The 12,501-nt window shown below is 42.4% G+C and overlaps 1 protein-coding gene across 1 annotated transcript; it reads right to left on the bottom strand.

The window, feature by feature from the left end:
- Positions 1 to 3,038: 3,038 nt before the first annotated feature.
- Positions 3,039 to 7,207, bottom strand: C12H9orf57 (chromosome 12 C9orf57 homolog; the record flags this gene model as incomplete). Its single annotated transcript, XM_007969491.3, has 2 exons — positions 3,039 to 3,163; positions 6,973 to 7,207. Coding segments are annotated over 2 exons (360 nt in total), but the record flags the coding sequence as incomplete, so codon positions are not given.
- Positions 7,208 to 12,501: the final 5,294 nt, after the last annotated feature.

Genomic DNA, 12,501 nt, shown 5'->3' with positions numbered 1-12,501 from the left:
CAGCATAGCACCTTCAAATCTGTGACCGCTGCCTCCATAAACACATCTCCTCTTTCTTGGGCTGTCTTCCATCCTTGTGATTATGTTGGGCCTACCCAAATAAGCCAGGATAATTACCTAATCTCAAATCTTTAAGTACATCCACAAACTTCCTTTTGTCAGGTTCCAGGGACTAGAATGTGGACACCTTTGGGGGACCATCATTCAGTCTACCACACCAAAGTTGTCAGTTATTTTTGTTTCCATGGTGACTGCTGGGTCAAACTGGCAGGCGGGTAAACTGCTTCTGTGATTGTCACTGCTCTGGTGGCTGGCATTTCTCCTCTGTTTTTCATCGATTATACAGAGCTGGGTGTGAAATTGACTCCATAGTCCCATGGACGGTTCTTTTTGATAAACACAAAAATGGACCCTTCTGTTTGTTTGGTTTTGTTTTTGTTTTTGTTTTTGTTTTTGTTTTGAGATGGAGTCTCACTCTGTCGCCAAGGCTGGAATGCAGTGGCGTGATCTCGGCTCACTGCAAGCTCTGCCTCCTGGGTTCAGGCCATTCTCCTGCCTCAGCCTCCCTAGTAGCTGGGACCACAGGCGTGTGCCACCACGCCTGGCTATTTTTTTGTGTGTTTTTAGTAGAGATGGGGTTTCACCGTGTTAGCCAGGATGGTCTCGATCTCCTGACTTCGTGATCCACCCGCCTTGGCCTCCCAAAGTGCTGGGATTACAGGCATGAGCCCCCACCCGCGAGTGACCCTTCTGGTCTTAAAGTTTGAAACATTTGTTTTATCTGAGTTCCCTCCTCAGGAAAGGACCTTCAGACCTCTGAAAAAAGGTATCAAAGAACTGAAACTCACCAGATCACCAGGGTCCTGTCAATGAGATGCCAGACCCCTCATTCATCATGACTGCTTATTTGCTACTCCCTAGTTCCTGTTTTCTTACACATAGTTACATTTCTTCCCTGCTATGTAAACGTTTCATTTTAGTGGGTCAGGGAGATGGGTTTGAGACTGAGCTCCCATCTCCTCAGCTGCAGCACCCTGGTAAAGCCTTCTTCCTTGGCAATTCTCGTCTCAGTGATTGGCTTTCTGTGCGGCCAGCAGCAGCACCTGGACCAAACATGGTGTTTTGGTAACAGGTACACAATGGTCATTTAATCAGGACCTATCTCAAGGGCTGTGTTCAGCATCAAGTCTTATTTTTAACATAAGAAAACGAGAAAAAGGTCTTACTTGATGTTGAGTCATAAAATGTTAGAATTTGAGGAAATGTAAGAGATGGTGTGATCCAACAATGAGGTGCTGAGAGGCTGGCGGGACATGCCGAAGTTAGCAGCTATAATACTTAGTGACCCAAAAAGGTAGCACCTGCTCCCTAGTTCGCCTCTCATTACATCACCTGGATTGTGAATTAGGCTTGGGAAGCACTCTGGAGTTTGTGATGGAGTATGTGATCTTGTCATTCCCCACCACTGTGATATTGAGTAAATAAGGTAACATTAAAAAAAAACTAAAGCCCAGCACGGTAGCTCATGCCTGTGACCCCAGCACTTTGGGAGGCCAAGGTGGGTGGATTGCTTGAGCCCAGGAGTTTAAGACCAGCCTGAACAACATGATGAAACCCTATCTCTACAAAAAATACAAAAATTAGTGGGGGCATGGTTATGTACACCTGTAGTCCCAGCTACTCAGGAGGCTGAGGTGGGAGGATCACTTGAGCCTTGAGAACTCGAGGCTGCAGTGAGCTGTGATCGCACCACTACACTCCAGCTTGGGTGACAGCGCAAGACGCAATCTTAAAAAATAAAATAAGATTAAATAAAAAACCCAAGAGAAAGAAAAGTTAAATTTTCATGAAATTCACTGATCTAAGGTATCCACTCTTCATCAATGTGGCTATGGCAAAATATGACAGAATAAGGGGAACAGGATTTCAGTCTCAGGATGGAGACTTTTTTCCTCTTAGTTTCAGAAATATGGTCTAAGGAATATAGTTGAAACGGGCCTGAAGGGAAAAAATCTAGCTTTCTTGGACTTAAAACAAAATGCTTGTTTTTGTTCCAAGTTTACAGAGAAGCATTTGTTGAGGGCTCACTATGTGAATGTGGTCCTAAGTCCTGAGAAAAAGACAGACAAGAATTTATTGATATTTATTATTTATTTTTTGAATTTTCAAACTTCTGAAAATACAGAGAAAGACAGTTTTAAATGAAATTGTAAAATGCAGTACTCTTCCTGCTGCCAAAGTAGGGCATTGTAATAGAAGATGTAATGATCACAAAATGTGAAATGCAGTTCAAAGCACGTCCCTACTCCTTTTAAATTCCCTGTGGTTGGGAACTTACTGCTCTGCTGACCTTAAACTGCTTCATCTGCCAAAACTGAACAAGCCAAAGCATTTAGGCATGGTTAAGGTGTGGAAAATTCAAAATTTGGATAAACTCGGAGGCAGACGGAAGAAATAAGGGCCAGCCCTACCGTAACCTGCCTCAGCCCTTTCCTGTTTGGGTTCATACTTTCCCCACAGGCCTGGTTTGCTGATTTATGGCTTTTTTTTTTTTTTTTCCTATAGTATATGTTAAATCAGTTTCATAAACCACCCCAAAGGAGCAAGGCAGTTCGCTTTGGAAACCAAATGAATATTCTCAGGTCACTTGTTGTGTTGGTGAAACATTTGTAACCATATTTTGTAGGATTTTATTTGAGGAAATAAAAGTAGTCAGAGGTGACCTGCAGGTAGTTTGACTTGGAGCATCATTAACATTTTCGCTTCTTTGTAGCCTTGTGATAGGAAGGTAAATTAAGCAGGAGGAGGAGAGGACAGAAATGGTGTTGAAAGGGATATTTCTCGGATGAGTTGGAGGTGGTGGGGGAGACATCGGGAATACTGAAAACCAAAGTCAATTTCAGACCAAAATTCCTTCCACCTACAAGGGTCTGAGGTTTCTGAAGTGGGCTAATTGACAGTAGCCTTCATTTTGTGATAGCCAGGTCAGGCTTCGAGACTGATTGATCTGCCAAGCATTTTAGATATGGGCCACTGACTCAGAAATTACACAAAGGACGATGGCAGCAGTGAGTATATACAAGTTCATGCCGTTTGATAGTTCTCTTGAAGCACTCTGTTATGTTCTTTGTGCAGCCTTTAACTGAATACCATTCAATGCCACCTGACAGAAAGAAAAGAGGTAAGGAAATTTCTTGGGAGGTGCAACCTATGTGACCTCAGATGCTGCAGATAACTATTAGGTTAAAAAGAATACTAAGCAAAACCTTTAGTTTTATCAAGATACGAATCTAGCATGTCCACCATTAAGAATGGTTCATTTCGTTATTTTACTTTAAGAGCTCCCACTTAGACTATTGTAGTTGGGTACATTGCATACACAAGCTTTGAAACCGTAAAACAAAAAAGCTTTCAAACTCAGATTATAAAAGCCATGCAATTGCCATTGACTATGTAGAATTTCTGAAGTGCTAGCTGTTTTGAAGCTTCCTGATAATCATCCCTCAGTTTTACCCAGGTCGTGAATTTTTCAAAGGGCTGAATGTACAGAAGCATCCTTTAGATGTGTTAAGTGCCTCTCAGAAATGGAGGTGTATGTATGACCTCACTTAATTCCTTCCCTGATTAAAGAAGTAATGCATGTTCACTGTAGAAAATACAAAAAAATGCACACAAGTACAAAATAAGTGACAGTAACATCCTGTAAGTCTACCACCCCAGCTTCAGTTGTAGGTAGGAGGACAAAAGGATCAATTCCCCAAAGCAAAACGTGATGATTGCTAACTTGGACAAAACAGTGGTTTCTCAGCTGGGGATGATTTTGCTCTCCCTTTCCCAGGACATCAGGTAATACCCAGAGACATTGTTATTATCAGAACTGGTAGGGGCGGCAGGGTGGGGTCGCAGGTGCTCTTGGCATCTAGTGGGTAGAAGCTACGATGCTGCTGTACATCCTACAGTACCATTGCAAAGAATTCACCTGCCCAAAATGTCAATAGTGCAAAAGTTGAGAAACCCTATTGATAAAACTATCAAAAGCATGAAATTCAGTTGTTTGTTTCGCATCAGTGTAAATGGCAAAATTCCCAAATCAGGAAACTGCTCTTCCCAACATTGTAGTCATTCCAGGCTTTTGACCCATCAAGAACTATTGTTAATATTTTGTTGAATAAGCTTCCAGGCTCTTTCTTGTACGTAGAGTATTTTAATCCTAATTCTGGTGTCCGACTGGCTAGATGACTCTGGCCACATTCAGGAAGAGAAGAGCCAACATCTCATGGGCCCAGGGGTTCTGGATATCTTTCCCATTCCATAAAGAATGGGCTGTGACTAGCAGACGGGAGAACTGACCTTAGGGAGGGGACCTAGACTAGAAAGACTGAACAGAACTCAAGTAACCCTCTTAATACCAAAACACCTTGCAATGTGACCCCATGATTCTTATCCTCTCTCCAAACTAACTTTGATCGCCTCTAATTTTTGTTCTTTCCTTCCAATTCCACAGAAAAATTGTTTTGTGGATTTTTATTCATCGGTGGTATACTGACCGTACTTATCGGCAACTGAATTTTTTCCCACTCAATATGTGTTAAGAGATTCCTCCATGTTAACAAAGGGATCTAGTTCATTCTGAGTGTTGCATAGCACTCAAAGGCCTGCATATAACACAGTTTAATGAATAGTTCCCTATAGATAAACATTTAGGTCATTTCTTTCTTTTTCTTTTTCTTTTTCAGATGGCGTTCTCTTTTGTTGCAGAGGCTGGAGTGCAGTGGCACCATCTTGGCTCACCGCAACCTCCACCTCCCGTGTTCAAGCAATTCTCCTGCCTAAGCTCCCCGGGTAGCTGGGATTACAGCCACCACACCTGGCTAATTTTGTATTTTTAGTAGAGATGGGATTTCTCCATGTTGGTCAGACTGGTCTCGAACTCCCCACTTCAGGTGATGTGCCTGCCTCAGCCTCCCAAAGTACTGGGATTACAGGCATGAGCCACCACGCCTAGACCATTTAGGTCATTTATATTACTTTGCTATTAAACGTAATGCTGCAATGATAACCTTGATACATGTGTTAAATATAAATATTTTTCTGCAGTAGATACCAAGAAATAGAATTGCTTTATCGAAGGCTGTGTTTATTTAAAATTTTAATGGAAATTCACAAATTATCTAAAAAGATGCTGAACCAATCTAAGCTGTCATTGAAAATGCATGAGCATTCCCATTTCCCATACTGTCACTAACTCCTGATATAATAAAACTTTCATATTTTTTACCAATCTGATGGGTTAAAAATATTATATTGTTTTCATAATTTGCATTTCCTTGATTTTTACTAACAAGGTTGAGCAGGCTTTTATATTTGTAGGTTACTTATATTAGTTCTTCTGGGAATTGCCTTCATACTTCCTTTAATAAGGTATTTACTCTTGATTGTTGGGCTTTTTAAAATTGTTTTTGAAGTTTTTTATTCTGGATAAATATTAATTTTTTTCCCTGTTAGCTATATTTCTTATATTTTCACCCAGTTAATTCCTTATCTTTTACATTTTGGAATTATCACACATTTTATAAATGTTAAAATCTTCATATATTCAAATGTATTCATTATTTCCGTTACAACTTTGGGGTTTAGGATTTTTTTTTTCTTTTTTTGACAGTGTCTTACTCTGTCACCCAGGCTGGAGTGCAGTGGTTCAATCTTGGCTCACTGCAACCTCTGCCTCCTGGGCTCAAGCAAGTTTCCTGCCTCAGCCTCCATGCTGAGTAACCGGGAAAACAGGTGCGAGCCACCATGCCCGACTAATTTTTGTATTTTTTTTTTTGTAGAGACAAGGCTTCTCCATGTTGCCCAGGTTGGTCTTGAACTCCTGAGGTCAAGCAGTCCACCCACCTCTGTCTTCTAAAGTGCTAGGATTATAGGCATGAGTCACTGTGCCGGGTCTGGATTTTGGATGTTAAAGAGCCTGCCTGCCTGCCTGCCTGCCTGCCTGCCTGCCTGCCTGCCTTCCTTCCTTCCTTCCTTCCTTCCTTCCTTCCTTCCTTCCTTCCTTCCTTCCTTCCTTCCCTCCCTCCCTCCCTCCCTTCTTCCTTCCTTCCTTCCTTCCTTCCTTCCTTCCTTCCTTCCTTCCTTCCTTCCTTCCTTCCTTCCTTCCTTCCTTCCTTCCTTCCTCTTTCTCTCTTTCTTTCTCTTCCCTTCTTTCTTTCTCTTTCTTTCTTTCTTTCTTTCTTTCGTTCGTTCGTTCGTTCGTTCGTTCGTCCGTCCGTCCGTCCCTCCCTCCCTCCCTCCCTCCCTCCTTTCTTTCTCTCTCTCTCTCTCTCTCTCTCTCTTTTTTTCTCAGGACATAGTCTCACTCCATTGTTCAGGCTGGAGTTCTGTGGCGTGATCACAGCTCACTGTGGCCTCAAAGTCCTGGGCTCAGGTGATCCTCCCACCTAGCCTCCCCGGTAGCTGGGACTGCTACAGGTGTGCGCTACCATACCTAGCTAACCTCCTTTCTTTCAAACTTAAAATCTTTCCCAGTATTTTCTTCTGATGTTTCATTATTTGGATTTTTATGTTTTGGAGAAGACCAGCTTCATGGGCATGCAACTGGTGCACAGGGCCCAAGTTTAGAAGGGCTCTGAAAATTGTGTATTACTTTTTTGTGAGGACGTGAGTGGTGTGAATGAGACAGTATGTAGATTATTAGGAATGTGTGCTCTGGAGTCAAAGTACTCACATTTGAATCTTGTCTATAAGACTCATTAGCTGTGTAACCGTGCAAATTACTTAATCGTTCGTGTCTCAGATTTCTCATCTTTAAAATGGGGATAGTGACAAGATCCATCCAGCTCTTTTCATTGTTTTGTTGGTGTAATGTAGCCCTGGTAAAGCCCTTAGTGTAGCATCTGGCATATGAAAGTCTGTTGTGATAAGCATTTTCCCTGTACTTATTTTAATTAAAATTTTTAAAGTGTCAAAACTTACCTTTAATGTGGACCACTTTTTTACAGTACTGAGCAGGTTTTGCCTGGCAGGTTCCCAAGTCTAAAAGACATCCATGGAAGGGGATTGCAAGATTGCATGCTCTGCAAATCAAACCTCCAACATCTCCAAGTATAGGGGCAGAAAAATAAGGAGAAAGTAGTGATAGATATGAGAGAGAAAAAGAGGAAGGAAGAGAGATCAAAACAATAAAGTAATGATTTTTGACTTTATATATGTGTGTGTGTGTGTGTGTGTGTATATATATAATTTTTTTTTTTTTTTTTTTTGAGACAGGGTTGTACTCCTGTTACCCAAGCTGGAGTGCAGTGGCGCAATCTCGGCTCACTGCAACCTCCGCTTCCCGGGCTCAAGTGAGTGATCCTCCCACTTCAGCCTCTCAGGTAACTGGGACTACAGGCACACACCCACCGTGTCCAGCTTTTTGTATGTTTAGTGGGGAGATGGGGTTTCGCTATGTTGCCCAGGCTGGTCCCTCTGCTTCAGACTTCTAAAGTGCTGGGATTATAGGTGTGGGCCATTGTGCCCAGGAAGTAAGCAATACTTTAAAAATTCTAAAACCTTACGTAAATTATTATTATTATTATTTTTGAGATGGAATTTCACTCTTGTTGCCCAGGCTAGAGAGCAATGGCATGATCTCGGCTTACTGCAACCTCCACCTCCTGGGTTCAAGCGATTCTCCTGCCTCAACCTCCCGAGTAGCTGGGATTACAGGCGCGTGCCACCACACCCGGCTAAATTTTGTATTTTTAGTAGAGACGGGGTTTCACCGTATTGGTCAGGCTGATCTCAAACTCCTACCTCAGGTGATCTACCCGCCTCGGACTCCCAAAGTGCTGGGATTGCAGGTGTGAGCCACCACACCAGGCTAAAATTATTTTTTATTTTGAGAATTTAATGAGGGAAATTTCGAAGCACATGCTATATTTATGAATTGGAAGCACCTTGAACTATGGTAATCAGACAGGAGCCCACGTGGTCTAAACAACTCAGCTGGTTAAAATTCATTCAGTTCCTCAGTGCTTAATTAAATCACACCAAATTTATTTTACCAGAAAATTTAATTTCAGCTACATATTCACTGTTAGGGCTTAATTTCAGTGCCTAAGGTAGCACATTATATGTAGTCGGTTCTTCATGAATATTTATTGCTTCATTAATGTTTACATATTGGTTATCTTCCATACCCAAACTCGAAAATGTTATTCATTTTGTTTATGCAGAAATAGCCTAGAGATTCTTGAACTGGTCAATATTGGTAAGGTTGGAAGACATTATCTAGAAGATTGTTTTCCAAATTCTACTGTGCATCAGATTTATTTAAGCAGATTAAATAAACACATAGATTCCCAGAGCCCCCAAGAACCTGAATTAGAATCTATGAAAAGTGGGGCTTGATAATTTGTATTTTAGATATGGAGAAATAGCTGAGGGGCTATGATTTAGCTCTCAACATCTAGACCAATGCTTGTGAATCTGTGATTCTTCCAATTCAGGGATCTTTCTTTTTTTTAGAGACAGAGTCTCACTCTTTTGCCCAGGCTGGAGTCCAGTGGTGCGATCTCGTTCGTCTCAGTGCAACCTCCACCTCTCCGGTTCAAGCAATTCTCCTGCCTCAGCCTCCCGAGTAGCTGGGACTACAGGCACCTGCCACCACGCCCAGCTAATTTTTTGTATTTTAGTAGAAATGGGGTCTCACCGTGTTGCCCAGGCTGGTCTCGAACTCCTGAGCTTAGGCAATCCACCCACCTCAGTCTCCCAAAGTGTTAGGATTACAGGCGTGAGCCACTGCGCCTGGCCTTAGGGATCTTTCTTTCAGAAGCAGGGAGTTTTGGCCAGTGATAGAGAACTGATCACCATTAAAAACAGCTCAGATTGTTAAAAGACTCTTTTGAAATTGAGCCAGAATTTCTCTGAGTGCTCACAGTTTCCATCTTCCACTATATAATGACCACTGCCATGTCACTCCTGTTCATTGATGGCCCCAAAGAAGGATTTACCAGATGTTTTCTGCAATGTGTTTTATATCTCCCTCTGCCATGTTGGGAGATAGAGGAGAACATTTTTAATAGAAAACAGTCTGGCTGATGAGGCTAATTAACCTTTGTTGATGATTTTCCCCAAGCTCAACCTCATCTAAAGGCACTTGGGAAATTTCACATTGGTTCTGCCACTAAGCATGACAGACTTTCCATTCAAAATCAATGATCAATCAACATTTCTTTTTTTTTTTTTTTTGAGACGGAGTCTTGCTCTGTCGCCCAGGCTGGAGTGCAGTGGCCGGATCTCAGCTCACGGCAAGCTCCGCCTCCCGGGTTCAGGCCATTCTCCTGCCTCAGTCTCCTGAGTAGCTGGGACTACAGGCGCCTGCCACCTCGCCTGGCTAGTTTTTTGTATTTTTTTAGTAGAGACGGGGTTTCACCGTGTTCGCCAGGATGGTCTCGATCTCCTGACCTCGTGATCCACCCGTCTCGGCCTCCCAAAGTGCTGGGATTACAGGCTTGAGCCACCGCGCCCAGCCTTTTTTTTTTTTGAAACAGAGTTTTGCTCTTGTTGCCCAGGCTGGAGTGCAATGGCATGATCTTGGCTCACCGCAACCTCTGCCTCCTGGGTTCAAACAATTCTCCTGCCTCAGCCTCCTGAGTAGCTAGGATTACAGGCATGCACCACCATGCCCAGCTAATTTTGTATTTTTAGTAGAGATGGGGTTTCTCCATGTTGGTCAGGCTGGTCTTGAACTCCCGACCTCAGATCTGATCCACCCGCCTCGGCCTCCCAAAGTGCTGGGATTACAGGTGTGAGCCACTGCGCCTGGCCAATCAACAAATATTTTTAAAGAATAGAGCTTATACATAACAAGGACTCTACTAAGCCATTTACATTCATAAGCCCAGTTATTTCCCAAAGTATACATTTCAGGTAGGTATTATAGATGTCTGCATTTCACATAAAAGAAAACTGAGGCTTTAACAGCTTGGGTAAGTGGGAGAGAGAGTGAAGAATAGTCTGTTGGAATCTAAGTCCCTGTTCTCAGCAAGCACACTACCTCCTTGGAGCTTCCTACCTTTTGCATATCCCAAACTTTCTGGTCACCCTCTTCATACTGGAGGTCTTGGCTCTTCTTGGATCAGGATCAATTGCCTGCCTGGAATACTAGGCTTGCTGTTTCTTCAGGTCATCCTGGAGTAAGTTTTCCTCCTGAATTTATGATCACTCAATCTCACAACTTGCCCTTAGATACTCATCACGTTACTCAGACTTTTGGTGCGAGAGACCCCCTGAGGCGGAGAGCTCATGTGATATCGGATCAGTGTCCTTCTTGCCCAAGGTCCCCGGACTGTTTTCCTTGGTAAGATCTGTTGCAGTTTCTCTCCCCTCCTCTCAGACTGTCTCTCTTTCTGATTCCACACCCAACAACCATAGCCTTCTCCTTCCTGAAACCTTGACCCTGACATGCTTCACTATGGCTGAAGACGATGCCTTAACTTCTAGGCCTTTTTGCTGTCATTGTTCAGTTTTCTGCTTACTTACAAATATGTTCCTGGATCCCATTTTCTTTCTTCCAGTCTCTTTTGGTTTGAACATTTACTGTTGATTTTATTAACATATCTACTACATAATATATTCCAATTTGGCAACTAAGTTTAATGCTTCAGGTTAAATGTAAAATGAATTATTTCCTTAAGTGTTTAATTCTGAAGTGTGCTATTCTCTTTATTACTTTATTAGCTGACAAAGATCTATTATATACATAATTATTTAAATGCATACTATAATTCATATATATGTGTATGTGTGTGTATATATATATATTGGGGGGGGGTGGGGAGGAGATGGAGCCTCACTCTGCTGCCCAGGCTGGACTACAGTGGTGCTATTTCTGCTCTCTGAAACCTCTGCCTCATGGGTTCAAGAGATTCTCCTGTCTCAGCCTCCTGAGTAGCCAGGATTATAGGCGCATGCCATCATTCCTGGCTAATTTTTGTATTTTTTAGTAGAGATGGGGTTTCACCATGTTGGCCAGGCTGGTCTTGAACTCCTGACCTCAGGTGATCCACTCCCCTTGGCTCTCCCAAAGTGTTGAGATTACAGACATGAGCCACTGCACCCGGCCTATAATTCATATATACATATATTTAAACTTATAAATCATGATGATGTGATCCTTTAAAATAACCACCCCTTCCTTCATGGGCAGTCCTGCAAACCAGGTAAGTACCAACAACAAAATTTCTCTTTATGCTGAATTTTCTTCTTTTGCCCATACCTCTTTCTTGTGTCCAGCAAAATTAATGCAACCCCTGAATTATTTTCTTATGACACCCAAGACACAAGATGTTTTCTTATGATTTTTCATCTATTCATATGCTTCCTTCCACATTCTTTGTAGGAGAACAGTATGAGGACTTCAAATGCAGCAGAGACCTAAGCTGTACAATTTGAATTTCTTGCTGCCGTCTCTGCAAGGGGTAATCAGAACTCTATGGTGCACTGTATTTAGTAATGAGGCTAGTGTGGGAAGCAGAGGCCAGAGACTTGTGTTCCAGATGTGGTGTGTTTAACTTGCATAGAGTTTTCAAAAATTGTGTTAGTTGTCAACATTTAAAAATCGGGAGAGTTCTCCTAAGAATCTGAGATTCTGGCTTCTCCTGAAGAATCAGGAGATTTGGCAATCTTGGGCTCTGCTTTCTCTGTGGCAGCAAACATCTGCAGCTGCATACCAGCTGCCCTTCCTTAGAAGAGCCTTTCCTCTTGTGTAGCTAGCTGGCTTCCCTCATTTATATGAGGTGGCCAGAAACTTTATGAATGTGAGCTGGTGACCCCAGTATTTGATATCAAGTCTCCAAGTCTCAATACACATGCTCCTCCCCTTATGATGGAGTTACATCCAGATACACTTGAAAATATCTTTTTTTTTTTTTTGAGACGGAGTCTCGCACTGTCGCTCAGGCTGGAGTGCAGTGATGTGATCTTGGTTCACTGCAAGCTCCGCCTCCCGGGTTCACGCCATTCTGCTGCCTCAGTCTCCCGAGTAGCTGGGACTACAGGCGCCTGCCACAATGCCTGGATTTTTTTTTTTTGTATTTTTAGTAGAGATGGGGTTTCATTGTGTTAGCCAGGATGGTCTCGATCTCCTGACCTCGTGATCCGCCTCCCTTGGCCTCCCAAAGTGCTGGGATTACCGGCGTGAGCCACCGTGCCCGGCCTTGAAAATATCTTGTCAAAAATGCATTTAATACACCTAACCTGCCAAATGTCACAGCCCACCTTAAACATGCCACTTAAATTAGTACACACTTGGGCAAAATCATCGAACAAAAAGCCTGTTTTATCATAAAGTGTTTAGTAGCTCATGTAATTTATTGAATACTGTACTGAAAGTGAAAAGCAGAATGATTGTATAGGCACTCGAAGTATGATTTCTATTGAATGCATATCACTTTTGCACCATCGTAAAGTTGAAAAACTGTAAGTGTGGAACCATCATAAGTCATATTTGAATTGTAT

Source organism: Chlorocebus sabaeus, chromosome 12 (genome assembly GCF_047675955.1).
Source record: "Chlorocebus sabaeus isolate Y175 chromosome 12, mChlSab1.0.hap1, whole genome shotgun sequence".
Taxonomy (NCBI): domain Eukaryota; kingdom Metazoa; phylum Chordata; class Mammalia; order Primates; family Cercopithecidae; genus Chlorocebus; species Chlorocebus sabaeus.
Note: the sequence above shows the minus strand (reverse complement) of the source record. Positions and strands in the feature narration are given on the sequence as shown.